This window comes from Vigna angularis, chromosome 2 (assembly GCF_016808095.1).
Source record: "Vigna angularis cultivar LongXiaoDou No.4 chromosome 2, ASM1680809v1, whole genome shotgun sequence".
NCBI classification, from domain to species: Eukaryota; Viridiplantae; Streptophyta; class Magnoliopsida; order Fabales; family Fabaceae; genus Vigna; species Vigna angularis.
The window spans coordinates 2288713-2315004 of NC_068971.1; the positions used below are offsets into that span (position 1 = coordinate 2288713).

At 32.5% G+C, this 26292-nt stretch overlaps 5 protein-coding genes across 15 annotated transcripts; 2 read left to right on the forward strand and 3 right to left on the reverse strand.

Moving 5' to 3' along the window:
- Positions 1–2706: 2706 nt before the first annotated feature.
- LOC108329654 (uncharacterized) lies at positions 2707–7196 on the reverse strand. Of its 2 annotated transcripts, none has more exons than XM_017563974.2 (6): positions 7071–7196; positions 6273–6667; positions 5129–5274; positions 4578–4854; positions 3802–4074; positions 2707–3398 (listed from the first exon to the last, which is right to left on the reverse strand). In XM_017563974.2, exons 2-6 carry the CDS (start codon positions 6579–6581, stop codon positions 2913–2915), a joined length of 1491 nt encoding a protein of 496 aa, XP_017419463.1. In that variant the 5' UTR covers positions 6582–6667; positions 7071–7196; the 3' UTR covers positions 2707–2912. The 2 variants fall into 2 exon arrangements, with proteins under 2 accessions (XP_017419463.1, XP_017419462.1); XM_017563973.2 differs by having other exon boundaries at positions 6273–6678.
- Positions 7197–8977: 1781 nt separating this feature from the next.
- Positions 8978–9865, reverse strand: LOC128195492 (late embryogenesis abundant protein 1-like). Its single transcript, XM_052873357.1, has 3 exons — positions 9726–9865; positions 9558–9626; positions 8978–9296 (listed from the first exon to the last, which is right to left on the reverse strand). The coding sequence occupies exons 1-3, from the start codon at positions 9780–9782 to the stop codon at positions 9222–9224; spliced, it is 201 nt and encodes a 66-aa protein (XP_052729317.1). The 5' UTR covers positions 9783–9865; the 3' UTR covers positions 8978–9221.
- Positions 9850–14482, reverse strand: LOC108329791 (uncharacterized). 7 transcript variants are annotated; one of them, XM_052873355.1, is made up of 5 exons: positions 14217–14438; positions 13695–13771; positions 13264–13478; positions 10907–11653; positions 9850–9980 (listed from the first exon to the last, which is right to left on the reverse strand). In XM_052873355.1, exon 4 carries the CDS (start codon positions 11649–11651, stop codon positions 10929–10931), a length of 723 nt encoding a protein of 240 aa, XP_052729315.1. In that variant the 5' UTR covers positions 11652–11653; positions 13264–13478; positions 13695–13771; positions 14217–14438; the 3' UTR covers positions 9850–9980; positions 10907–10928. The 7 variants fall into 7 exon arrangements, with proteins under 7 accessions (XP_052729315.1, XP_017419667.1, XP_017419664.1 ...); XM_017564178.2 differs by lacking the exon at positions 9850–9980 and having other exon boundaries at positions 10721–11653; positions 13264–13417; XM_017564175.2 differs by lacking the exon at positions 9850–9980 and having other exon boundaries at positions 10721–11653.
- Positions 14483–16122: 1640 nt separating this feature from the next.
- Positions 16123–19480, forward strand: LOC108327033 (uncharacterized). Of its 4 annotated transcripts, none has more exons than XM_017560701.2 (5): positions 16123–16262; positions 17226–17413; positions 18014–18112; positions 18220–18371; positions 18920–19480. In XM_017560701.2, exons 2-5 carry the CDS (start codon positions 17231–17233, stop codon positions 19305–19307), a joined length of 822 nt encoding a protein of 273 aa, XP_017416190.1. In that variant the 5' UTR covers positions 16123–16262; positions 17226–17230; the 3' UTR covers positions 19308–19480. The 4 variants fall into 4 exon arrangements, with proteins under 4 accessions (XP_017416190.1, XP_017416193.1, XP_017416192.1 ...); XM_017560703.2 differs by lacking the exon at positions 16123–16262 and adding an exon at positions 16281–16404; XM_017560702.2 differs by lacking the exon at positions 16123–16262 and adding an exon at positions 16428–16585.
- Positions 19481–20983: 1503 nt separating this feature from the next.
- Positions 20984–23970, forward strand: LOC108329290 (proline dehydrogenase 2, mitochondrial). The gene is made up of 4 exons (XM_017563435.2): positions 20984–21814; positions 22696–23341; positions 23428–23668; positions 23772–23970. Exons 1-4 carry the CDS (start codon positions 21272–21274, stop codon positions 23809–23811), a joined length of 1470 nt encoding a protein of 489 aa, XP_017418924.1. The 5' UTR covers positions 20984–21271; the 3' UTR covers positions 23812–23970.
- Positions 23971–26292: the final 2322 nt, after the last annotated feature.

Consider the following 26292-nt stretch of genomic DNA (forward strand, 5'->3'; position numbering starts at 1 on the left):
TATAGTTTAGTAGAGATAAGTTATTTTTGATCCTAATGGATGATACTTTTCCATATATCTAGATTAAATTATGCTAACATCTCAATCAAATTCAAAAAAGTTTGTCATTTCATTTTGTATGATTTTCATTTATCCCACAAAAGATTATGTTTCAGAAATATGTTTAACTACAGTTAGATACGAAACCAAAGTCTTCTCTTGATATTCTTTCTCCTAAGTAATTTGTTCTTGCATTTCTTCATCGATTTTCTGTTTTTCTTTCTCAATCATGTTTTTTTAATTCAATCCATTTGTTCATATTACTTACATATTCATGACTTTTAAGTCTAGAACCAATACTTTTCCAACATACCTTCATTAACTAGTTGATTAACAATGCAAGCTACGTTTTAAAAACATAAAGTAAAAGAAAAATACATAAATTATTACAAAATAGCCTCTCTTTTTTAGCCAATTATTTAGGCTAAATTATACCACTTTGAGAACTAAGGTAAAATACATGTATCATAAAAAGGACTTAGTCATATGACTAAAATGATCATTTTACGTTGGTTTAAACCATCAACATGTGCAAAAGGATATTTTTCCACGTCAATTCCTCCCTTAATAACACAAAGATTTATTTCACATTAGTCTAACTTTCAAATTGAGAAAAAAATAAAAAATAAAATTATGTCCATTAATTCAATAACCAAAATAAAAAATACATTTTATGTCTATTCATATCTTAATCAACATAACAAGTTTAAAACTTTTAAAACAAACAATTGATTTTAGCACCAACCCAAAACTTGTAATACAATAAATAATTTTCACATAAATAACTAAATTGTACATTTTAACACAAAGTACCAATGTATACTCTATCTAAAGTATTTGAATAAAAATAAACTAAATGTGTTGACAAATATAAGTTCTTCATATTTGTCGCATCTGCAACATATTAATATCAGACAATAGGAATGGAACTGAAATAACTGCTGAAATATATGAAATATAACAACACTCAGTATGATAAATAAAAACACTAAACATAATACTCATCATATTTGCAATACATTAGCCTTGGACAGTGACTTGGATTTGAAATAAACGAAATATATGAAATATATTGACATTCAATTCTGATTAAAAAACACTAAACTTATTTTAACATGTCTAATGTATATTATCTTTATTCAATAATTAGTCTACATGTGTTAGTGATGATCCTCATCAATAAATTATGTAATCGCGTCACATTTAAATAAATACTTTTGCATATTATGCTAAAATCAGAAGCAAATCACTCAAATGTATCAAAATTTATAAGTCATACATGATTCTCGTTATATATATATATATATATATATATATATATATATATATATATATATATATATATATATATATATATATATATTACACACGATGTAATAGTCACATTTAAATAAAAGTTCTCAATTAAAGTAATTTTTTCTTTTTTATCAACAAATGTTAGTTATTAATTTTTTAGTGGAGTGAATTGGATTTACAACTTTTTATATCCTTTTTTTTCAAACAAATCAACCTTATATTTTTCAAATGTTAAGAGGAGGAGAAATTTAAATAATCTCTCTCATCCTCCTTTTAACCTTTTACCACTAGAATAATTTTATATCCTCCCTTTTAACCTTTACTACTAAAATAACTTTATAGTTCTAACTAAAGTAATTAACATTTATATTAAAAAGATTACTAACCTTAGCAAAAATATATTGCAATCATGTTATTTTTTGTTCGTTCTACTTAAAATGATTTGTTATGTTCGTTCTACTTAAAACGTTATCAGACAAATTTTAATTAAAGGAAAAAAAGAACATGTAACTAAATAATATAGTTTAAAATGCAATGTGGCTAAAAGTCATTAAAACTTACCCTTTGCAATAAATTTTTAATTTTGTTGGTAGGTTTGTGATTTATGGACAAAACCACATAATAATATAATATTTTACAGTATAATTATAATTACAAAATAATACTTCAAACTAAATCATTTATGTATCTAGCCATATACATACATACATATATATACATACATATATATATATATATATATATATATATATATATATATCCTTACTCCATATTGGTCAGTTCCTAAAGGAATGAATTTATTAGTTAAATATAATTATTAAAATAATAGAAAATAAATATAACCAAATAAAAGTATGAGTTACATTGTCTATAGTTGTATGAGGGTTATGTTTAATATAATAATTCTCCCAATAATCTCCAATGCATTACAGTGAAACAAATGAACTATTTACTTAATTCTATTATATCATTGTATTTTCAATGGTCCGGCCTCAACTTCGGTAAGATGGTCATAAACTTGAATATTTTTATGATTATTTTTTTCTATTAATATTATTGAAATTTTTCGTTGAGATTTTTTCCAATAATTACACAACATGTTGAATTAGTTGCAGAGTATTTTTTAAGAACATTTGACATATTTTACTATAACATTTATTCAAAACCATATGCATGATATTTATTTTACATATTTTATTATTTTATAAAATATGTAACCAAAGTACACAAAAAAAAAATTAAGAAGTGCCGTAATAAACCCAGTTGTGATCAAAGAAACTTCGATTTACCCTTAAAAGATAAAGAACTTAGCATAAATTAATGATATAATTTTGCCATTAATTTTAAAAATCAGAAATAAAAAGATGAACATTATCCAGGTAAACCTCTATTTCTTACTTTCAATTCAACAAGGCTCAGGTTTCTTGAGTTCATGTGTCTCCAGCATGAACAAAAACAACAAAGAAAAGTTTATTTATGCTGAGTTTACATTGGTTTTTGAAACAAAACTTCTTATTCTACATAAGATAAAAGTTACTAGATGTCAGTGATGGAACATGAGACTCATAACTTCATGGTTAAGCAGCTTTCTCATCTAAGCTAACGAATTTCTTTATAATTCCCATCATTTCTCCTCCAGGAAATCGTCCCAGACACCCTCTTGCAGCTGCCACTTCATTTAGCTCATAAACTGAATCACCACTGTAAGCTTCACAACATTTGTCTCTTCCCTCATTTGTGTCCAAATCATGAAGCAAGTCTTCACCAGACTTGAGAGTGGGAATGGGAAATGGGTCAAGAGAAGTTTTCAGAACAGTTGATTCTCCAATAGCACCAACAAAGTCTTTCAGTAGACATATGGCGAATGGAACTGATTCAAAACTATGATCACCATATTCTACTGGAGTAGAGTGATCTCCTGTGACACAAAGGTAAAACTGATATTCTCCAGATGATTCTGCTTCCCAGAGAAGCCTTGCCAGCTGCCCCACTGCAGTATCGACAGCTTCTAATGCTTTGACCTTGAGCATGCTCGCCTTGTCGTGGCCAGCATCATCTATTGCCTACAGTACCACACAAAGTCTCATCGCATAATCCAAAAGGGTAGGAGTAAAAATAGTCTAGAACAGTACAAGAATAAGGAGAAATGAAGCAGCAATAGCAAAAGATAGAAGATTTAACTCTGATATTGTATTGCTTAGTATTTGTATTATTTCCAGTTAAAGTTTCCTGGATTCAACGTCATCTTTTGATTCTTTTAGTCTTCGTTCTTCAATAGTATAGCATGCACTAAACAATATGCATCATATCGTTTAAATTAAGCTAGAGATTCAATCAATTAACACTTAATATCTGCATTGCAGAAAAAAGATGGTACAAAGCTCCCCACATATAAAGTGGAATTCTGGAGGAAAATTGCTGAAAAGTAAAAGCAGATAACAAGAACAAAAGTAGTAAATTTTTGACCTTGATATGAAGAAATCCAAAGTCATAGCCATCAGAGCGACCTGCTTTGAAGTCATCCTCTCCAGGTACAAACACTTTGGGGCAGGACTGCAAAGGAGCCGAGAGTGCCTTAGCTATTGCCGATGCTTTTGATGTTAGTAAAGTTCGATAGTCCCCAGTTGCTCCAGGAGCATCTAGAATATCAATTCCGAGTGATAAGCCCAGGCCAGCAATTATTTTCGTGGGAGCCACCATGCATGGCCACAGACCATGTTTATCTAAAAATGGTGTAACCTGTGATGTATAATTTGAAGTGATCAAATGCATACATATGGACACACATTAGCATCTATAACCTGGATTGAAGCTCATCATATTACAGTTCCTGCTTATTGTCTCAGACAGGATATAATCAACAGACCAACTGTCATTTAACTTCTTATCCAAGTAATAGTGAAGAATGTTGCAATTTCAAGAAATATAAGACAGTACTGAAATCACAGAAAAATCACTTTTGTGGCTAAACTCAAAAAACATCACAATTGCCTCCTTCATAAAATCAACAATATTTAAAGACTGAAAAGACAGTACTACGAAAATGAATACAAAGGAAACTCAACTGCAAAACATACAAATCTATTGTTATTTATTTTGTTTCTAATAATTGTTTAATGATTGCCGCATGTTTGATGGGCTTTCCATTAAACTGGCAGAATATGTAAACCGCTTTTCTTGTGCATCACTTTAATTCTTGAAAGATAAATGAATCAACCATGAAATTAACTGAAAGAACAGACCTCAATTCGAATGCCACAACCTCTTAAAAGGACTACATTTGCTATGTTCTTCCCTTCTGCAACACGTTTTGCGTTCACGGGATGAGAAACCAGAATTTTTGTTATTTCCTTGGACAATTCATTAACAACAGCAGCAGTATTCCTTGCTTCATGAGAATCATCTAAAGCTTCTGCTTTCAAAAGTAAACGGTTGTCCTTTAATGGGTCCGTTCCTGATATATTTCCACTCAAATTTGGTCCTTTAACAACTACTCCACATCTATGTTCTGTTGCATACCTAATAGAGGAATAGCCATCACAAATAAAGAACTGTCAATTCTTTTGGTAGATAAGAATCATTGATTTAACTATGCAAAAATCTTGAGTTCCCAAACTAGTAAACATTTAGTAGTCAATTTTTCTTGAAATTTTTAAATTTTGGAAGAAAACTTCAAGACAATTAAAATAGAGCGCAACAATCAATCCTTGAAAACTTGATATTATTCATGATAAGTGGTAACCTACATTAACAATTAACCATTGAATGCTATAGCAACCTTAGGCATCTTCACCTGACTCTGACTTCATAGTGAGGGAAAGATGGAAGCTTCAATCCATCCAGGGCAGCACAAAGTATGGGGCCTTCTTCTTCAAAGTGCCTGTCAGCTCTCCTACTGGTGACTATTCCAGTTTTCTCATCAAGAGTAGCAAAGTTTGACTGCAGGAAAATGTTTTATGAGTGATTACCAGGAACAATGCAAAACAAACTCACTTTTAGACAAGGTTAATAATTAACAACTTCAACATTAAACAGAAAGAAAGCACAATCTATTTAACAAATTTATCAGTAATTTTAGAAACTTGATGAGAATACTGATGCCAACCAACTTTGTTTGGTAAAGCATTTCGATAGAGCTGCAAAAGTTCAGACTTAAACTCTCTCCTACATTAACTTTGAAAAGACATGAAGTACCACCGTGTACCAAAAGTACTACAGATTTTGATCTAGCATGTCAGTACGAAAAGTTAGGCTTCCTATATTTCCAAAGAATTTAGAGGACTGCACGCACCATTATATTCCAAAAGAAACAATGATTAACTTTTTAATTAAAAAAGAAACCACAACATCTAACCATCTCATACATAAATCACTGAGAAATAGAGATTAGACAGACAACCCAAATTGAATGAAGAAATGAGAATGGTGATTGAATGCAAAATTATTCGCCAAAAGTAAACTATCTTTAAGTTCTCCCTAATTTGAGATCAACTGAATGGGCTAATAATCTTCCTGCAGAAATCTCAAATACTTTATCCTTTTTCTTTTGCTACAACAGAGAGCAGTCAACATATACATGGTTTAAATCTTAGAACTAAATATGGAATCCTTTACAGAATTTATCAAATGAGAAGTTGTTCTGAAGTCATCACATCCAGGAAAGCAAGGACAGAAGACAAAACATTGCTAGGGCACCTAACAGTGTTACTATCTGTGCTAACCATGACAAAAAATAAGCAAAGAACTCTTCAATATTATGCTAAAATTTGAGAAAAATATCTAATCAGGTTTAATCTCAAAATTTGCATCAATCTTTCAACGCAATCCGCTATCTAAATCATGCAGGAAGGTTATAGTTTCTGTGGTATGAAATAATGTATAATAGCTTGAAACAAAAATAAGCTTAGAAAATTGTGAAAATAGGGTTCTTAACCAACCTTAAATGCAATATCACCAGGTGACATGGCCAATCCTGCCCCCATGGATTCGAATGCTCCTCGACCGCGATAATAAACCCTGGGATCATAACCCAACAAGGAAAGATGAGCAGTGTCACTTCCACAAGCTAAGCCAACCTCAACAGGGTCCATTAGTCCATTAACTCCAGCAGATGCTATGGCATCCAAATTGGGTACTTTTGCTGCCTCAAGAGGAGTCTTCAATCCAAGCCTTGGCAGTGACACATCAGCCAACCCATCAATCAACACAAATGCCACTCTTTTCTTTGGCACCTGTGGAATGCTCATTCTGCTACTATTTTCCTTGCTTTGCTTCCCTCGGATTATAAATAGTAGGGTTAAACAAGTAACAAATCACTCCAATGATGACTTCCCTGCCAAATCCCTGCCACCATAGTAAGTACCATATACACAAACATTTTATTTTTCAGCAATTTGTCTTCACAACTTTCAAAGGCTCAACCAATAACATTCAACCATAACTCTTTTCTTCCTTTCAAAAGGGGAAAGACAAACTTTATGATCTGCTATAGAAAAAACAGGAATAAAACCAGAGACAAAGAGAAAGAAGAGAGGAAAACCAGAAACAAAATTGGAACTTTGTTTCAATTTTTTGTTCAGTGTTCAAATGGGAAACTTGGATGCAATCCGAATACGTTTCAAACATTAATAAGTACAATTGCATCGATCTCCCATTTATGAACTTGGCGTGGTGGAGGGGAATGAAATTGCAATATATGGAAGAACAGAATGGATGATAACATCTAAAAATACAACCTTGAATGCTTGATCAATGAATGCCAGCGATCCAGACAGAAGAGTCAGCAGATGACAGGGGAATAAGATGGAAGATTTAAGAAAACAACGCAATAAACACTTTCAGATGTTCACTTTATGCTTCACACTTTATTCTCAATCAAATCATATTGTAAATGGAAAAGCATTTATTAATCTTTTTTTTTTAAAAAATCATCTTTTATCAATATAGGAAAAATTGTCCCAACATTATAATAACAAAATAAGTGGTTCAAATGTCAAGCCAGTTTTCATAACAAACTTAATTAATTAGAATATTAGTAATAGAAGTATATAAGCAGATATTTTTTACAAGATATAATATAATGACTACAATATCATTTTATTGTTTATGTTATTGTAATTTCCATGTTTTAATTTTTTATTTTCTTAAAATTAAAGAAAGAGATAATTTTATCTTTATTAGTTTATTCTTCCATGATTTTATATTAGTGTGGTTAACGTTTTATATTTTAAAATAATTAATCTAATATAACGACATTTAAAATTCCAAAAATAATTTAAACTAATTACACTATTAAATGGAAAAATGGAGCAAAAACATTATACTATGGAATTAAATACATGAATGTTTTTGTTTAGTCTTTATAGTATTTATATTTAACCTTTCTTATGAAGTAAATCCAATCGTCAACTGTTTCTATTAATGCCTTAATGATACAGTGATGAGATCATGATATCTCATGTTAACAATATAAAAAACATATTTTCACACGTAAACTTTTTATATTTATCTAATATATTTTTTTACTTTTTATTTTTTTTCTTAGAATATTTTATTTTTTATTATATGTAAAATGAATGTAAAAGAATAACCGTAATATACTTATCACTCAATATGTTTGACTAAAGATTAAAAAAAATATTTATTAAACAAAATAAAATATTATTTTATTTATAGAAACTAGAATAAAAGAAATTATAAATTTTGTTTAATTAAAAAAAAGGATTAACTTGTAGATGTTTAAAAGAGTTATGTACTAAAATCAACCTAAATAATTAATTGATCTTCTTCTAATATAAGATTTATTTTATTTCTATAGAGAGAGGAGTAAAAATTTTAAATTGTTTGCTTGAGAAATTTTAAAAAATTTATAATAAATAAATGTCATTTATACATATTTTAGATTTTTTTTATGACTATAAAGTATTTTTATTTTTGAATTTATTTCCCCATAAAGAATTACATATGCATAGTTCAATTTCGACAGTAATTTATATTCAACCTGACTTATTATATGCGCTTTTTAAGTAATTCATTGCCCTGTTTTAATATATTTATTTTCAATATTCAAAATTTATATCAGTGAAGTATGATAGTAAAAACATTTTTTCAACTTAAAGAAAAAATATATTAATTCATTATTATTAAGGTTTAATAATGATATTAAACATTATCGTAATTGAATAAGATTAAAAAAATGGTAAATTATATTAATATTAAAATAAATATATCAGTACTTTTTTTTTAAAATCAATAGATGGAATCAACGCCATTTTAATGTAACAACTGAATATGTTTAATAGATATGTTATGTTTACTTCACTCGATTAAATACATTAATTTTTGTTTTTCACTTTTGTAAAAAGGTTTGTTTTTCTTTTAGTCTCTATAATATTATTCTTTTAGGTTTAGTTTAAAAAATATATTGAATTTCTATATATTAAATGTTTTATTTATTTATTTTAGATGTTGATGTTGTCGAGTGTTACATTACAACAATACGTTAATCATTTTAATAATGTGTAATACAATAACATCATTATGAGTTTATTTCCATTAAAGGTAACATAATTATGTTCTTTGTTAATTTATTTTTTGCTGATAAGAAAAAGATCAAAATTTGAAGAAGAAAATGGAACAGAAATTGCAATAACCTGCGTCTTTTTATTGAAAAATGGTTGTCTGTGAACTATATAATATATGATATTCTAAAAACAAAATGTCTTCATTCAAGTGGCTGATACACAAACAATCTTATTTGTTCATCTGAAAAGGGAAAAAAATGCCAAAAGCAAAAGATAGCAAAAGCAAACAAATGCAGAAAATCCAAAAACCAAAATCTGGAAGAGACAAATAGCCACTTGGAGTTGGAGAGATCTCCATTATATTCATTTGTTAGCCCCAGCTGCGTTTTTGGCAGCATCAGCAGCACCTTGTGCCTTTGCCTGCATCTGTTGGCCAGCCTACAACACCATAACACAATTTCATCAAAATTCTCCATAGTTTTGAGTTTATTCTATTGAATCTAACACCGTGTTTGGAAAAGCTTTTTTCTTCAATTTCAGTTGTTTGAATAAGAAAATAAGCTGTTTATAAAACAAGTTTTACTAAAGGTTATCTCAAACCTGCTTTTCATCACCCTTATTTTCATATAAAGACTGATTCTGATTATACTCTGTTATAAACAGTCAACAAAACTGAATTGTTCAAACAAATGTTCTAACCCCTTGGCATGATTCTTTGGCAGATTGAGCAGCATTGCTTGCACTGTCCATCATGTTACTTGCCTTCTCCTAAATCATCAACAACATTAATTTTTGTCATGCCACTATAATTGAGAATGTTGTAAGGAAATGAATATATTGAACACATGGTACAAGTGCTAAACTCACCTTAGCTTGTCCCATAACTTGACCAGCTTGATGGCTCATGTCCTGGGATTTGTCCATTTTTTGATTTCCTTGTTCTGAATTCTGATCTTGAAAAAGCCGAAGGTAATTTCACAAGCACTTCTTAATATGAGATGTTATTCATAACTGTGGGGTGCATGTATATATAGTGGCTTAAAGTAACACATGTAATCACATGCACCATTTAGGTGAGCGAAATTTGGGCTCAAGAACAGGCACCTCTGCTTCATTTGCTTTCTGAAATTGACAGTTAAACCAATAATAGAGAGAAACCTATTGGAATGGATCTGTCGTGCTAAAAATAGAAAGCATATAACTGTTGAATGTGAAAAGGTATATTCTTTACGACTGTGATAAAGTGTGAAAGTTTTTTGTTGCTGTTAATTGAACAAATTAATGGAAGTATTAGGTTTTTCTTGTCCTACAATTGTTGTTTGTATGTATTTTTTTTAGTAACATCATTTTTGTTATGATTTATCATAAGCACATGGATTGACATTAATGATATGATTGTTGTTCTGATTTAAAAAAATAAAATTCATAATTTTTAAACACTTTTTTTCTTGTAGTTTAATATATACTCTTCTCAGGTAAAAAATGATTTTTTTTATTGCATTTAAACATAATTAATCATTTTTCAACAAAACTACCTAAATAAAATTGACTGGATTATCGTCTACTGTAATAATAATAATCAATTATCGCAATAATCTAATTTCAAACACCCCCCAAGTTTGAACTTGATATTAGACTTACAAGAAGAAGAAAAAGAACACCTTATTACTTGAACCAGCAAAAAATAGTAGCACATATTTCCTTCTGTAACAACTATTAACGAATAAAGATAGACTGAAAGATGGATAAAAAATTATTGTGGACAAAACAAAACACACCCTTTACTTGGGGAATGATCAAATTTTCATTCTTTTTAGTTTTTCATGGCTTCAGAAAATTGTAGTAAAGATGGGTTACTCGAATTAGAAAGATCTCCAACTGGGATTACTGACTAAGAGTGTTCCAAAAAGGAGCTTTGATACATAAGAAGAACTTTCTAACTCTCACTGAAGGCTTTGACTTTAATGCAGGAGCTTTGATACATAAGTTTACAATACAAAGACAACAGCTGCAAGATGAGAGTGAAAGATATAAGGGTCTTATCTAACCTATGAACTGTTGTTTGAATCTTTAGAAGTCCAACCATTTCTGATAATAGACACAAGTTCTTGGGGAGATAATGCCATCTGGTGTACAGAAGTTTATTCGTGGACAAACTCCACATGGAATGGAGGCCATGGCACCTGGTTTTTGTTCCCCTCTGATGCCACCTTTACGTTTGCATCTGTAACAAATTCTGCCAACAGGAACAGATGAAAAATCCCCTATTCCAGTGCTCTTCACTTCTTCAATCTCATCATCCAAAACCAAAGCTCGCAAAATCTCATCTGTTTGCTGTGCTGTGATTTCTACCGTGAAGACACCACTCTTTCTGCTCCACTCCAAAATTCCATCGTATGTTGCAACTTTCTGCCTGAAAATGCACTTCAAGCACACGTCCTTTACAAGGTTTATGAAATAGGTATCAAGACTCCCTTGAGTATACCAATCCCCACCAGTGATTTCCTTGGAAGGTTCAAACTCCGCTGCCATGTAGTGTTTTCTACCTTTGTTTTGAATGTTAACAACCTCCTTTATCAGATTCTTGGATTGAAGCAACTTTAAGGATTTCTTCACTATGCTGTCGGGTAGGTTCGTTTCTCGTTTCATGTCCCCTGTCCACATTCCCATGTCTTTCTTGCTATGTATGAGATTATACAGTACACGTTCACCATCTGTCATAGATCCCGACACTAAGGCCAAGTCTTGTTGTCGCTTCCGTTTAAGTGAAGAAGATTCTTGCAATTGACTCATTCCTTGCAAGAGAAAATTAGCATGTACAATTTCAGTAATCATATTACTCAAACAGTTCATTGAAAAATGAAAGTACTTCACATTTTGAAATGAACAATACTTTTCAGAAGATCAAATTGAAAATTATAAAGTTGAATGGATCGTGGTAGATGATCTTATTAAATATTTTAACATAACAGTTAAAGACTCGACATTTGATGAATTGCCTGAGTAAGAAAGCACTATGTAGATTTCAACCACACACATTTCAAGGTTAGGTACAATTAAGAGTAAATAAAGCAATTCCCTAAGTGTAAACAGTATTTCTAAATCAAGAAAACCATGAAGCTAAACTTTTAATGCAGCACTTCGAAACAGACCATTAGTTTCCAACAATAGTAAAAAGTTAATAAGCACTGCAGGAAATCTATATAAACTTTGTAGCCAAAATAGCATCTTAGAATTTGAGTTTCAACCTAACCCCACCCTAAAAACTAGCTCTTGAGGTTCTCACTTATATACATTATTTTCGCATCAAAGATTATGCATCTCAAGCATGAACTGTAGAAGACTACACAATAATATAATAAAATTTGAGTTTGAGCCTAATTCAATCCCATAAGCTAGCCCTTGAAGCGAGGGTTTCCCCTCCTTATACACAATCAACACCATTTTTGTCATATCACCAGTTGTAGTGAGATCTTCAATAGCATCTAACAGAGTTACAACTCCACGCAGCAGAATAAATTCATAATACGGCATCTGTCAAGTAGTTTTGAATTTCCAGGCAATACTGAAAGTGATAGTTGGCTAGAAACCTTTAACCAAAAACACCAATGCCCATCAATTACGATGAATTGCAAAATGAATGTTTCTCTGCTATAACTTCGAAGCTACAATTCGGCTGAACTAATCGCACTCATGATGTATCCCAGAATATGCCTAATCGTGAATCATTACACCTCCTCATTCTTTAGCTACAACATGAAGACCTTATATTGTGAATGAAATAGTCCAACTCCAATTATAATTCATATAGGGTTAGATGAAGAAAATCCAAGTCCAGTAAAGTGCGGATAGTTCAATGACTCAATTGAGGATGAAAAAAAGAGTCCAGTGATTGCCAGTGTTAAGCAGCAAAATCAATTGTTTCCTATTCTAATAAGTATTTAATATAATCTAAGTTAATAATGAAGATAATCCCGGAAATTTAAGGAATTCAGCAAATGAAAAAATTGGGGCTTGCAAGAGCTCAAAGTGCAAGCCCCAATTTTTGTGAAGATTGTTGTGTGAAAGAATAGATTTTAAATTTGATTATTATGTAAGAGGTTATTCCAAGTCATCTAGTAAATGTATTTTTGTTCTATGATTATCTTACCGGGTTGCACTAGAGCTCTAGTAAATGGGCTAACTTGACAGCTCTAGTTGCAAAGAGATAACATGCGGTATGCAACATATCAAGATCTCTATTCTTTCACCAATTCATCTTTCGACCAACAATCATCTAGCTCAAAGTCAAGATATGCAATTCAACAAATTTCATGAGGTAAAACAGAATTACAAGCCAAACAAAGTAGTCCACATATATCTTACGGCAAAGCATTACAAGGTATTCATAGATTAGCTCCCCTACCTCAACTCCAGTAGTTCCAACTCCTCTATAGGATCTAAGGGGTCTCCAAATATCTAGATCTACACTGATTTTGTCCAACCTCCTTGCTTACTTCTTTCTATCTCAGACCAATGTTCTTCCTTTCATTAGCTTCCAAATGAAATTTCCAGAATAGCTTCCAAATGAAATTTCCAGATGGATTAACTTGTCAAAGACCAAAATATCAATAGTAGACACTGCACATAAAAGTTATGAGAAGAGAATATATTCAAAAAAATTAAATAAGAAAAGTTTAAGAAAATTGGCATTAGAAATTTTTTTTCACCAAAATCCTAAGGGGCCAACTGAGATAATGGTAGGTCCATTTTTGTAGCTCTTTTTCACAGTAAAGTTCAATCATTTTAGATCAAAAGAGGGGAAAAGAATAACGGCTTATGCAACATCTAACTTACTGTTTTGGTAAGAAAATGTGCCATGGATCTCATTGCAACCGTGTGGATCCTCATACACCCTCTTCACACTTGGTTTCCTAATATCCATGCACCAAAGTTGCAAATGAAGAATGGTACGCATACAGACAAATTTTTACAGAATTTCCTTCAACAAAAAACAAATAAACCCTTGACCTTTGTCTACGAATACATTGGATAGCATTTTCTGCTATCAAACAAAATCAATATCCAAGAAAACTTTATGGGAACCAGTTAACAATTTTTATTTAAAAGCCACAATTTCTGACACCATTTGTTTGAAAATTCTCAAAACATAATCAACAATTAGCACTTTGATGGGAGAGACTATATATCTATACATACAATTTTGTTACTTGCTTTGGTAAAAAAAGGGAAAACGAAATTCTCAGAAAAGGAATCTGCAGGGTTCTCCAGAAGTGATTTGGTAGCTTATGAAGCATTGATGAACTGGGTCACAACAATCCTTAGAAAACACACAAAAAGTATTTGAAAGAAGCTAACCTTGATTCTTCTTCGCCGCCTGTACCACCGCTGCCGTCAAGTGCTGTCGTTGATTCTACTTTGTGCTGTCGTCCACCATGCGCCGCCGTCTGCCGTCGACCTATGCTGCGGTTGCTAGCTCTTAAGCAAGTGTTTGATCAGAGAATAATTCAGGGTCGAAAGAAAAAATACGTTGTTAGGGCTCCGGGGCTAACCCGACCCTAATTTAATCAGAACCCATTTTATTTAAATCCTCATAGTTTTTTGAATTTTGTAATCAAATTCTTAAAAATTAATACTTCCAAAATAGTGCTCATATAATAACTTTTTGAAGTTATAAACTATTGTATTTTTCCACCCATGTCCATCTTTCTTTCTCTTAATTTTGACTTCCTCATTAAAAAATTCAATACGAAAAGAGTAAAATTAAATCAATATTATTTAAAATTTACAATAAATTTTAACAATAAAATAATAACAAGCGAATGTTATTTTCACCAATAAAACATTTTTTGTTAAATACACTTTATATAACTTAAAATAAGCATTCATGTGTTACAATTTGATTGAAAAAATTGATGATACTTTTTATTTTATATGCAATTTCTATCCATAGAGTAACTACTCCTCGGAGATGTAGTAGCACACAAGTTTTCCACCAATGCAAAACACATATACACTACTTTACTTTTTTATTTCTAATTAATGAAATGTAGAAAAGTTTAATGAAAAATAAATAGTCAAACTAGTGTAATAAAGATTAATATATATATGTATGTATGTATATAATTACAAAATCACACTTTTAACATAACAGCTTTAACTATATTAGTTTAATTTAAATTCAATTAACAATAATATATTACTAGTTAATATAATTTAGCAAATAATTAATTTTTAATAATTATATATATATATATATATATATATTTTTCTAATATAACATTAATATATAATTTTAAATTTACAAAGTAATGAAATATTAAAAATAATCACTAATAATTAAACATGTATTTAAAAAATTAATAAAATTAATTTTTTAATTTAAATTTATAATTATTTTATTATGTTACAAATAAAATATATAAAAAATTATTTTAATATTTACCTAATTAAAAATGTAATAAAATATTATGTTCTAAAAGAATAATTTATCCAAGAAATCTGAAATATCTTAATTTGTTACTTAGGGTAATAACACACTTGTTCATTATAAAGTGAATTAAAGAGAACATAAGTTAACTTAGTCTTGTTGGTAGGAAATAAACAAAATAAAAAAGAGGTTTTATAAGTTTTTTTTTCATTTTATTTTTATTCATTCTTTTAAACCAAATACTCTTAGGAGTACGCAAATAATTAATATTTCAGTTTTTGTCGTGAATAAAAGCCTTTTCCTTTAACAGCTCATGACAAAATCTTTTAAATAATATAAATACTCATCAAAATAAACATATAATGTTTATTAAGATTTTTTATTTACTTTTAAAATTATAATATTTTCTAATCATATGTAGGATCCTTTCAAGAATTCTTATATATAAAATGTTAAAATTCAAACAACGAGATTTTAATTATAAAAGTCTCATAAAAAAATTATAAGTGATAGTATTTTTAAAAACCATTTCTTTAATTTTCACTTTATTTCTAATCTATTCTCACTTATTTATTTTATTTTCTACACTCCTCTTACCTCTGGCTATGTTTAGAAAAAGAAAACGTATTAACTTTGAGCTAGTTCTTCAACTATTTTTTGTTCTGTTAAAAAAAATGTTTTTATTTAAGCAAAAAATTAACAATAGACAATTATATATAATCAATTATTAAAATAATACAATTTTTACAATTTGCTATTATCACGCACTACTGTTATTGGGTGAGAAGATTGGAGAAGGAGGTATCCAAACGGTGCGTATTAAAAAAGGGTAAAAAAAAAACTTTGAATTTGATTGATTCGGTTCAGTTGCTTAGACTTTCACTGTCAGATCTTCGTCTCTGTCTTCTTTCTTCAATTCATCTACCAAACGCGTTTCTCTTGTTGACTCTGCACCCCTCTATCTCTCTATTCAGGTTCCTTCTTCTTTTCCTTTAAAATTTTTCATTATCATTTTGTATTTTTTGCATTTCAATCATAGATCACTCTCTTTCTCTCGGCGCCTTGTTTGCTCTAAAGCTTACAAATTTCCACTCTGTCATACCTCTTTGCTATTGGGTTGTTCCTGATTTGTGCCACCCCCAATATCTCCTCACTAACTTTTCTTGTTCTCTTTATTTGGGCTTCTTCAACCCTAAGCTATCATATCAAAACGAACAGTTTCTCTTGTTCTCATCTTATTGCTCATGATTGCTTAAAGTGCTGCTGATTTAAATCCCTTTTTTTATTTTTCAAACCGGTATTACTAATCCCCATTTTCTCTATCTTATGTGTGTTTGTGTATTTTTACTGAAGCAACTTGAAGTTCATGTTGTTCTTTCTTAAACCCCCCACGGAGCATTGTGATAATAAAATAGATAAAAATTGGTATCAACAAATTAGGAACTTGGATAGGTCGGGAGAGTGAGTTTACGGTTACCCCCATGTTTTAGCAGGCTGTCATCTTTACATCTGAACTGGAATGGATATTGGCATCTCTTTGGCTTGTTATGTTTTAGTTGGATGATTTATTCATGTCATAAGACGTTGTTTGTTTGTTTTTTTTTTTTTTACTTATTTGATTTAGTACATCAAGTGGTTATACATGTCGTACTTTTTAGGTGGCTCTGGTTATGTGGTTGGGTTTAACTTCAATCCCCACATTCCCATTTTTTCCTTTCACCTTAGGTCCAATCATGGTTTTAAGTTGCGGTTGTGATTGCAGTGTCATGACATTCTGCGATTGTGGCCAATGTAACCATAATTGAAGCTGGAGAGTCTAAAAATATTGTTGAAGTGGCTGTTATGGCAGCTGTAGTTTTTTTTTTCTTAAATCTCCATAGAACCTAGAAAAAAGTTATTTCTAAGTTCTGATTGATTGTATGCTTTTTTATGTGCAGTAAGAATGTATAATAATGTTGGGATGCCACCGGGGGGGCCTCAACTGCATCCTCAACCTCCTACGAGCTCACAACCTAATTTGTTTGGGAATGCATTTAATGCTGCTGGATCAGGACTCATTCGAGGTGGATTGGGTGCTTATGGAGAAAAAATATTAGGATCAAGTTCTGAGTACGTCCAAAGCAATGTATGTATCGTCCTTTTATCATTCTTTTTATTGAATCATGTAATTTGACATGCTAATTCTTGGTTCACAAAATTATATCTGATTTCTTGTTTGTCTCTCATTTTAGCTTTTTGTATGTTTAGTTTCTTTCTTGTTTTGCATCTTCTTCCTTGCATCCAAATTGTGTGTGGAAAACTGCTTTTTCTTAGAAAAAATATATACCTATTGAGGACCGTGTTTCTAAGGTGTTTGGTATATCATTTGAGCAATGCTTATCTGCTGATCAGAAACAATGCTTGCCTGTTGATGATCAAAAACAATTATACCATACAACTTAGCATCTTAATATTTTGCATTTACTTTTTAATCCTTTTATAGTAAATTTAAATGTTGTGCATTATTGCAATTCACTTTTGAATCTATTTCATATATGGCAAATGCTGTCACTTCAACAATGCTTACATTTAAATTAAGTCAGGTTCCTTTGATTTTGGAGAAAAAACCAATGCAGCTGAGATAATTTTTGTATCTTTAGTTAGCATGTTAACTTAATTATAGATATTATATGGAGTTGTGGATTCAAAGTATTTTTTTGAAATATTTTTATCTGCTCAACTACAGATAAGCCGGTATTTCTCTGATCCCCAATACTACTTTCAAGTGAATGATCACTATGTTAAGAACAAATTAAAGGTTATTTTGTTCCCATTCCTGCACCGGGTACGCAGCAATAATGTCACCTTTTTTCAAATTTTTCTAGTTGTATTTTCAATTCATTATCTTATTCTATCTTCTCGCTTGCCCTTGTCTCTTTTTCTTGTGTTCAGGGTCATTGGACTAGAATTACTGAACCCGTGGGAGGTAGGCTATCCTATAAACCACCAATCTATGACATAAATGCTCCAGACTTGTACATTCCATTAATGGCATTTGGTACCTACGTTGTTCTTGCCGGCATCTCACTTGGTTTACATGGAAAGTAAGTATAGTATCTCGTTAATCTTAATTGTTGAAATGACTAGATGTATTTTTCTCAAACTCAAATTTAGCCACCTGGTCCCCACTTGAGCTTATTTTTGCCTTTATATATACTATATCACGGTTCTTTAAAAAGGATTTGTGCTTGTTTGTGGTGGTGCCTTGGGAAATACAAAATGGTTACTTACCTTATGCAATAAAAAAAGGATACTGTATATTATCAGAGTTGAACAGTGGCACCTCCCTTTTTGACTAGGTGTAATAATGAGTCTCTTTCCTTAAAGAAATTCAAGTCCAAAAGTTATCTTTATTCTTCTGTTCCAAACTAAAACATATAAAGTGTGATTAGAAATCAGACAAGTAATGATCTTCTATGATATGAAGATTGCTGATTTCATTTTCTTGACTGTTATTTTAATAACTCCATAGACGGATTTTGAAAAGTTTCACTGAAAATTTAGTTTCGTTTATAGTGCTGAATTTGTTCCATGTCCACATGCTTTCTAGTTTGTCATAGTATTTTAAACATGCTGTATTTGTTGTGGGCAGGTTTAGTCCTGAAGCTTTGAACTGGTTATTTATCAAGGGATTGGTTGGCTGGTTTATGCAAACTGGATTGCTTAAAGTTGCTTTACTTTCATTGGGCACTGGGGAAGCACCTCTATTGGACATTATAGCGTATGCTGGGTACACTTTTACGGGCTTATGTTTGGCTGTTTGTGGAAGAATGATATGGAGTTACTCCTACTACTTTCTGATGCTGTCGACCTGCTTATGTATGGCGGTGTTCTTGGTTAAAACAATGAAGAGAGTCCTTTTCGCTGAAGTCAGGAGTTATGACTCAAGCAAGCACCACTATCTCTTACTCTTCATTGCTTTGGCTCAGTTCCCATTATTCACATGGCTTGGAAACATTACTGTCAATTGGCTAATATAGTGATAGCATTTACACTGTTCTTAAGAGTTAGAAGTCCCTGGTAATTCTTTTGGTTGTTAACTTTGGAGAATTGTAATATAAGGCTCTTTTCTCTCTTTGTTGTATGTCAAAGATGCGAAATCGTAGCATTCTCCTTCATCAGATGTATTATATTATAGGATTTTTCGTACTTAATTTTCCTTACAGACTTTTTACCCTGGCTCACATTAAGTTGGGTTGTCTTTGGGGGTCACTTTCTCGATAATGGTTCTCTCGGTCACAGATTCACAGAAATTGTTTGTTTGAAGTTTTGCATGACTATTTTTAATCTGTATTCTAATAGTGAAAGAACTGTGAGAGTTGAAAATGTTGTCTATATATTTTAGTAGATTACATGATTTTTGCTGTTGCAGACCATATTTCTTTGAAATGGATGTGTGGATTGTAGAAACTAGAGAAGGAAGGGGTTAGAAAATTTTTCCTCCATTGGTCAGGAGGGAAATTTTCAGAAGGTGAATTCAAAAGTGGGTAACTCAAGGAAAAAAATTTCTTTATATGTATAATCAAGAGCAACTAGAGTTTCTTAGGAAATGTTTGTTCATAAGCATTGCTACCTTCTTTCAGCTAGACCCTTTGGTTTATAATCAAATCTATTGTTAAACCAAGAAAATAGAATGAAATGAGGACTGTCTTTTTTTTTAATAAAACTTTTATTTTGTGTATATTTTTGTTGAATAACATGACAAATTGTGGAATTCTTTGTAATTGTTATAAATAACAATAAAAAAAAATGGTGCATTATGTATTCGAAGGAGAACATCGTGAGAAGAAAAATATTAAAGCTTTTATTCTGGATTTTGGAAGTTATTCTAATAGTATAATAATAAGTAACATTCTTAAAATGTTGATGAGGTGCCTGTAAATATTAATTAAAATCATATACTTTTCAAGTAAGAAGCTAATTATATATGTCATAAAAGCAATATTTCATAATTACCTTTTATACGAATTATAATTAGTGTGTATTTTAGTTAGATAATATGTTAAATTGTGGTATAGTTTTTTCATTATTTGTAAACAGTTGACAACATTTCAAAGGTATGATATTAAAATGTTCCTTGAACCAATTCAGTGGAAAATAATATAGATAATCATAACAAATCTCAAAATGAATTTTATTTTGGGGAGTATTTTCATTTTATGAACTAAACTGACTGTTAAAAAATATATTTTTGTAAATAAATGATAGTGTATGAAATCAAATTTTATGTTAAACTTAATCGGTGACAAGTAACTACATTAATTTTGAGTTGAATCAATATGATATCTGTCTTCACAAACGGACATATACATACAAATAAATTAACACCATATATAATTTATTAATAAAAGGAAATTTGGAAAAACTAATACATTTAAACGATATATCATTTATTATTGTTCTTATAAGCAAGACAGTAGTCTCATGAAATTAATATTATTAATTAAGTAAGTAATTTTAAAATAAAGTTGTAGTTAATGATTAGAAAAAGGTGATCAGGTAATAGTTAAGGTTAAAGATGGTAATAAATTGATAATGCTGAACGGAAGAGATGTGTACACGTGTCGAGTAATGAGAAAGAAGAGATAACAAGTGTGCTGGATTAAGATGGGTGCAAGGTGGATCTGTGTCAGCACCGAATGTGTCTCAAATATCAGAGCCTAAAGATGCGGTCATTTCAGGAGACTATGAAAAACACGAACACAAAACACATACGTGTTTACAAAAAACCGAAAAAGAGCTATTTCGAAGGAAGCAAGAGAAAGACCACGTTGCATGGTGAGAGCTATAAAAGGCATAAGGAAGAAGAGCATGATACAGAAGTAGCATTTGCATCTCACAGCGTTTTTAGGTCCCAAAGAAAGAGAGAGAGAGAGGAAACACACACAGGGAGGAACAACACCAACCAACACCAACACAACCGCCGTCTAACGTTGTACGTTACATGGCCACTCGTGTTATCCCACCAAGAATCCTAAGGAATCTCCGATACAACACAGCCACAAAACCACTCAAAGCCCCACCAACTCCTCTCTCCCCGACTCTCTCTCCTTCTCCCTGCCTCCCACCCCCGACCTCCGCCGTGCTCCGCCCAGCTGCCACCGCTGATCTTAACTTTCACGACGTCGAGAAGCTCTTCTCCCACGTCCGCAACCCCGCGCTCCTCCGCTCCGCCGCCGTCCTCCACGCCACCGCCATCGAGCCCTTTGTCGACTTTGGCACCTGGCTCCTGCAATCCAACCTCTTGCTAGTGCCTGGTCTCCGTGAACTCATTCTCGCCACCGTACGCTCCACCTTCTTCGACCACTTCTGCGCCGGAGAAGACGCCCCCACCGCCGCTTCCAAGATCCGTGCCCTCAACCACGCCGGCCTCCGTGGCATGCTCGTTTACGGCGTCGAGGATGCCCTCGACAATGACGCCTGTGACCGCAACTTCAGAGGGTTTCTCCGCACCATCGACGTCAGCCGATCTCTTCCCCCTTCTTCGGTAACCCCTTCTTCGTTTTTCTCATCCTTCCCTTCTACTTTTATTCATTCAAAATTATTTTCACACGACAAAAATTTATACGAATCAGAATCAACACATACCCGTGATCTCGATTAATCTTTATATAAAAGCTATGTTTTGCATGGTTTTAATCTCTGTACAAGATATCTATATAATGTTCTACCATTTCTGATACATTTAACACCTAACACGGTCTTTGGCTTTTTATGCTGAAGATTATTGTCAGGTGTGACGTTGAGATCATAAGTATGTTTTGGTGACTGATCGTATAAAAAGAACACCATTTTCGTTACACCAATTTCATGCAATGGATTGTTTTGACAGATTGTATAAAATTGGGAGGAACGAAATTTTGGTGTGCGTGTGTGTATAAGAACAATGTTTTTTCTTCTGTTGTTTGTTTGTTTGTTCTTGGGTTTTTGCATGTAACAGATCGGCAACGAATAATGGTGCGATCTGGGAGTGACTGACAAATGTACTAAATGGCATTGTTGAAATGAGAAATCGAAACGGTGGCTTGATTGGGATCCCTCCTTTGCTCTGGAACAAAATGTAGTACTACTACTGTTAAACATGAGGTTATTGGAGAGGAACAAAGATTGGTGATTTCACTGGTCTCCCGGTTGCGCGGTGCTTGAAATGGGGTAGAGCGGAGTGTTGGTTTTTCTCCAACAACAGCTACTGTCTAGAACCATCGTGATTTCCTTGTCAATTTCCTTTTGGTACCATAGTAGACCAGGAAAATCCTGTGGCTGCTTGTGCTTTTTCCTTTCTTTTCACGTGGAGAGTGGTGTGTTTTAGATGGAGAGGGTATGATGATGATTGTAATGGTTACACAATGAATTTGTTTGATGTGACAGGTGAGCTTTGTGATCGTGAAAATCACCGCAATATGTCCAATGAGTCTTCTGGAAAGAATGAGCGACTTGCTTAGATGGCAGCACAAGGATCCTTCTTTCAGTTTGCCATGGAAGCAAGATTGCTTCCCCATTTTCTCCGAGTCAAGCCCTTTGTACCACACAAGGCATAGACCAGAGTCTCTCACCCCAGAGGAAGAGAGGAACCTTGAACTTGCCATTCAAAGATTCCGCGAGCTTTGCGAAAGGTGTACACAAGCCAACATTCCATTATTGGTTGATGCTGAACACACTTCTGTTCAACCTGCTATCGACTACTTCACCTATTCCTCTGCCATCTTGAACAACAAAGATGATAACGCCATTGTATATGGCACCATTCAGACCTACCTGAAGGATGCCAAAGAGAGAATGCTTCTGACAGCAAAGGCTGCAGAGAAGATGGGAATCCCAATGGGGTTCAAATTAGTGAGGGGTGCTTATATGTCAAGCGAAACAAAATTGGCTGAGTCTTTAGGGTATCAATCCCCAATTCACGACACCATCGATGACACACACAAGTGCTTCAATGAATGTTCATCTTTCATGCTTGAGAAGATTGCTAATGGCCCAGGTGGAGTTGTTCTTGCAACTCACAATGTTGAGTCAGGTACATACATCATCATTTATCATCCATTGAATTTAATGATTTATGGAATGATGATCTAATTGAGGGTGTGTCTAATGTGCGTGTAGGGAAACTGGCAGCTGCAAAAGCTCATGAACTGGGAATTGGAAAGGTGAACCACAAGCTTGAATTTGCGCAGCTGCATGGCATGTCTGAGGCCCTTTCCTTTGGTCTGAGCAATGCAGGGTTTCAAGTGAGCAAGTATTTGCCATTTGGACCTGTGGAAACTGTTATGCCATATCTCCTGAGAAGGGCCGAAGAGAATAGAGGAATGTTGGCTGCATCGGGCTTTGACAGGCAATTGATGAGGTAAGCAGAACATAAAATAAGAACAATTTCCCTTTGAGGCATATACACAAATATTTGGTTGGTGTTATTCTGATCTGACATTGATGTTTTGCTTTATGTGCAGGAAGGAGCTGGGAAGGAGGCTAAAAGCTGCTGTTTTTTAATTTCAATTAGTTGGGACGAATTCTCGGGATGTTATAATGTTTTTATTTTAGGCAATAGGATTTGCTACATTTGTGTACAAATTAGACAATCCTGTTAACCTTTTTATTTTTTTCAAATGTTACTTCATTCAAATCAATGAAAAGGACATTCAATTTTTATCTCTATTGTAAATATATTCCACTACTACGCCAAGAGTGAAGTTATTTTTCTTAAAACAATAACATATAAACTTGACTGCAAAACTATAAATACATGAGTTATATGAAATAAGATGCCAGTTACAACTTGAATTCACCAAATGACAGCTATAACAGCTTAGTGTTCAAAGATTTAGACTGATACTGACAAATAACATGAGTAAACAAAAAAATCTTATCTTGCAATTTCTAATTGTCAAAGTGTATGTGAGGAATAATAACAAACACACAGCAGACAATTTGAACTCACCAAAAACACAGCAAATCAGAATCTGGAATGTGAAGTGACTCTGATCCAATCTCCCAACCTGAAACAAGTTACTCCACTAGCAACGATTCCAACCCCAAGAGCACAAAATCAAATCTCAAAGTTGCATATTCATTTTGTATACTAATATTGTGACTTTGGAATCAAATTGGTCCATTTGGAAAAAAGTGATGAGGAGATAATCATTGGTTCCATTTGGTAAGAAGAGTCCAATGAAAGAAGTGATGACAACAATTACAACTTGTTCACTGTCATAATGTGATAGCTAGCTATAGACCACCCTTTTCAACCAATCAATTGGGCAAATGTCAAATTGAATTCCCTCCAATTTGTAACATGGAAAATGACCTAACCCCAAAAGTAACCAAATCATGTGGACCAATGTTACATACTACTTCCTCAAGAGATGTTCCACTATTAATTTTTATTCTTTGAAAGGATAAATTTTAAACTTAACTAAAAGTTAAAGATTCCATGGCAGCTATTGCTGAGTTGGAATCCATCAATTTTCTACTTTGATTCATATATTCAACGAATTTGGATTCTTCCTTTGATTTTTCGTATTCTTTTCCAAAAATACACTTATTTTAATATTTTAAACTATATTAAATTTTTTTATATATATTAGAATCAATATATTTTAAAAAGACGAAGAATCTGAGTCCAAACTCAATTGAAGACGCATCAAAATACTTCACAAGAATAGAAAAACCATTAAACTTGTGAACACAAAAATATGAAAAATATGCAATACCTTAATTGTCACTAGAATAACTAAAAACGCACGTATCTCAAAAAGGAAAAAGGTTATTTCACCAATATCTACCATTTCACAATATTTTATAAGAATAATAAATGCAAAATTTTATATTATTAAAGAAAAAGATAAAATGAAAATAATAAATAATAATGTTAAATGAGTGTAAAACAAAATTTGACGTCAAACGAAAAATAAAAGAAACAACTTAATAGTGATTTCCATGCTCATAAACAATTGTTATGTATTAATTCGGGGAATCCAACATCTTATGTGACATCCCAAAAATACAGCCAAAACTATAAATTTAGAAAATCACATTTAATAATATTTCAAAACAGTTTTCCACTAGAAATTTGAAAATTTTAAAACTTTCAAACGAACGAACGCGCAAAGACGAACGTCCTTGAGTGCAACTTCAACAATAATGACGAGTGCTTAAAACCGCACTTCTCCACAAGAGTTACAAACGAATAAACCGAACGTACAAGAAAGCTGACCGAACGGTTTACAGAACAATTACCGAACGGTCGAATTTAAACTTAAACGAAAACAAGAGGTGATCGAACGACCACTCAGTTCAACAAAAATACACTACTGGCCGAGCGGTCACACTGCTCGGTCTTCACTTCCACATCTACCAGATTCTCTTCTTCCAGCAACTCTTCCAAACGCTCGTCTCCCTCTGCTCACATCCACACGGATGATCATTGCAATGACAAGACGGACGTACAAGGACAAAGGACAACACAAGGAAAACGAAAGGGTAAGCTTACGTAATTTAACTCATGCATCAACATATAATTTCCAGCAAACAGTTCATTTCACACATACATATCAACGTACGCATTCATCATACATCACATAATTTAACGCATGTACAAAATAAAACTCAACACGACTGACTGTCCGGACTGTATGAAATCTGCGTAGTTACAGGCGTTCACGCACCCGGGTGGTGTGGTAACTGGCATCCTCATCAGCTGCCACCCGAGGTTAGTCCGTTCTTACGTCGCCCATGTTAACTTGTGGACTAAGGACCTCCTGCCGTTCCCACGCATGACGTGCGTCCTCTACTTGAGAACGAGCACTCACGGAACATCAGGATGAACAGCCAGCATTAACTATCCACAGTCATACTTTACAACTTTCAACATTCAACCATGAGTCGTTCCTGCCTGGAACGCTCTTTCAAAAATCATAACTTTCCATTCATCTCATATATATATTCTTTCGCATTTACCATTCATCATTTCAC

What these genes read in the sequence shown, in the direction of transcription:
- LOC108329654 (XM_017563974.2), bottom strand. Translation starts at nt 6,581, where the DNA reads ATGAGCATTCCACAGGTGCCAAAGAAAAGAGTGGCATTTGTGTTGATT. An exon ending in CACTATGAAGTCAGAGTCAG is followed by an intron (nt 4,855 to 5,128) that starts GTGAAGATGCCT and finishes TTCCTCTATTAG; the next exon opens with GTATGCAACAGAACATAGAT. An exon ending in TTGGATTTCTTCATATCAAG is followed by an intron (nt 3,399 to 3,801) that starts GTCAAAAATTTA and finishes GTGGTACTGTAG; the next exon opens with GCAATAGATGATGCTGGCCA.
- LOC128195492 (XM_052873357.1), bottom strand. Translation starts at nt 9,782, where the DNA reads ATGGACAAATCCCAGGACATGAGCCATCAAGCTGGTCAAGTTATGGGA. An exon ending in AAGTTATGGGACAAGCTAAG is followed by an intron (nt 9,627 to 9,725) that starts GTGAGTTTAGCA and finishes TTGATGATTTAG; the next exon opens with GAGAAGGCAAGTAACATGAT. An exon ending in CCAAAGAATCATGCCAAGGG is followed by an intron (nt 9,297 to 9,557) that starts GTTAGAACATTT and finishes ATGGTGTTGTAG; the next exon opens with GCTGGCCAACAGATGCAGGC.
- LOC108329791 (XM_052873355.1), bottom strand. Translation starts at nt 11,651, where the DNA reads ATGAGTCAATTGCAAGAATCTTCTTCACTTAAACGGAAGCGACAACAA.
- LOC108327033 (XM_017560701.2), top strand. Translation starts at nt 17,231, where the DNA reads ATGTATAATAATGTTGGGATGCCACCGGGGGGGCCTCAACTGCATCCT. An exon ending in TGTTCCCATTCCTGCACCGG is followed by an intron (nt 18,113 to 18,219) that starts GTACGCAGCAAT and finishes TCTTGTGTTCAG; the next exon opens with GGTCATTGGACTAGAATTAC. An exon ending in TCACTTGGTTTACATGGAAA is followed by an intron (nt 18,372 to 18,919) that starts GTAAGTATAGTA and finishes TGTTGTGGGCAG; the next exon opens with GTTTAGTCCTGAAGCTTTGA.
- LOC108329290 (XM_017563435.2), top strand. Translation starts at nt 21,272, where the DNA reads ATGGCCACTCGTGTTATCCCACCAAGAATCCTAAGGAATCTCCGATAC. An exon ending in AACTCACAATGTTGAGTCAG is followed by an intron (nt 23,342 to 23,427) that starts GTACATACATCA and finishes ATGTGCGTGTAG; the next exon opens with GGAAACTGGCAGCTGCAAAA. An exon ending in TTTGACAGGCAATTGATGAG is followed by an intron (nt 23,669 to 23,771) that starts GTAAGCAGAACA and finishes CTTTATGTGCAG; the next exon opens with GAAGGAGCTGGGAAGGAGGC.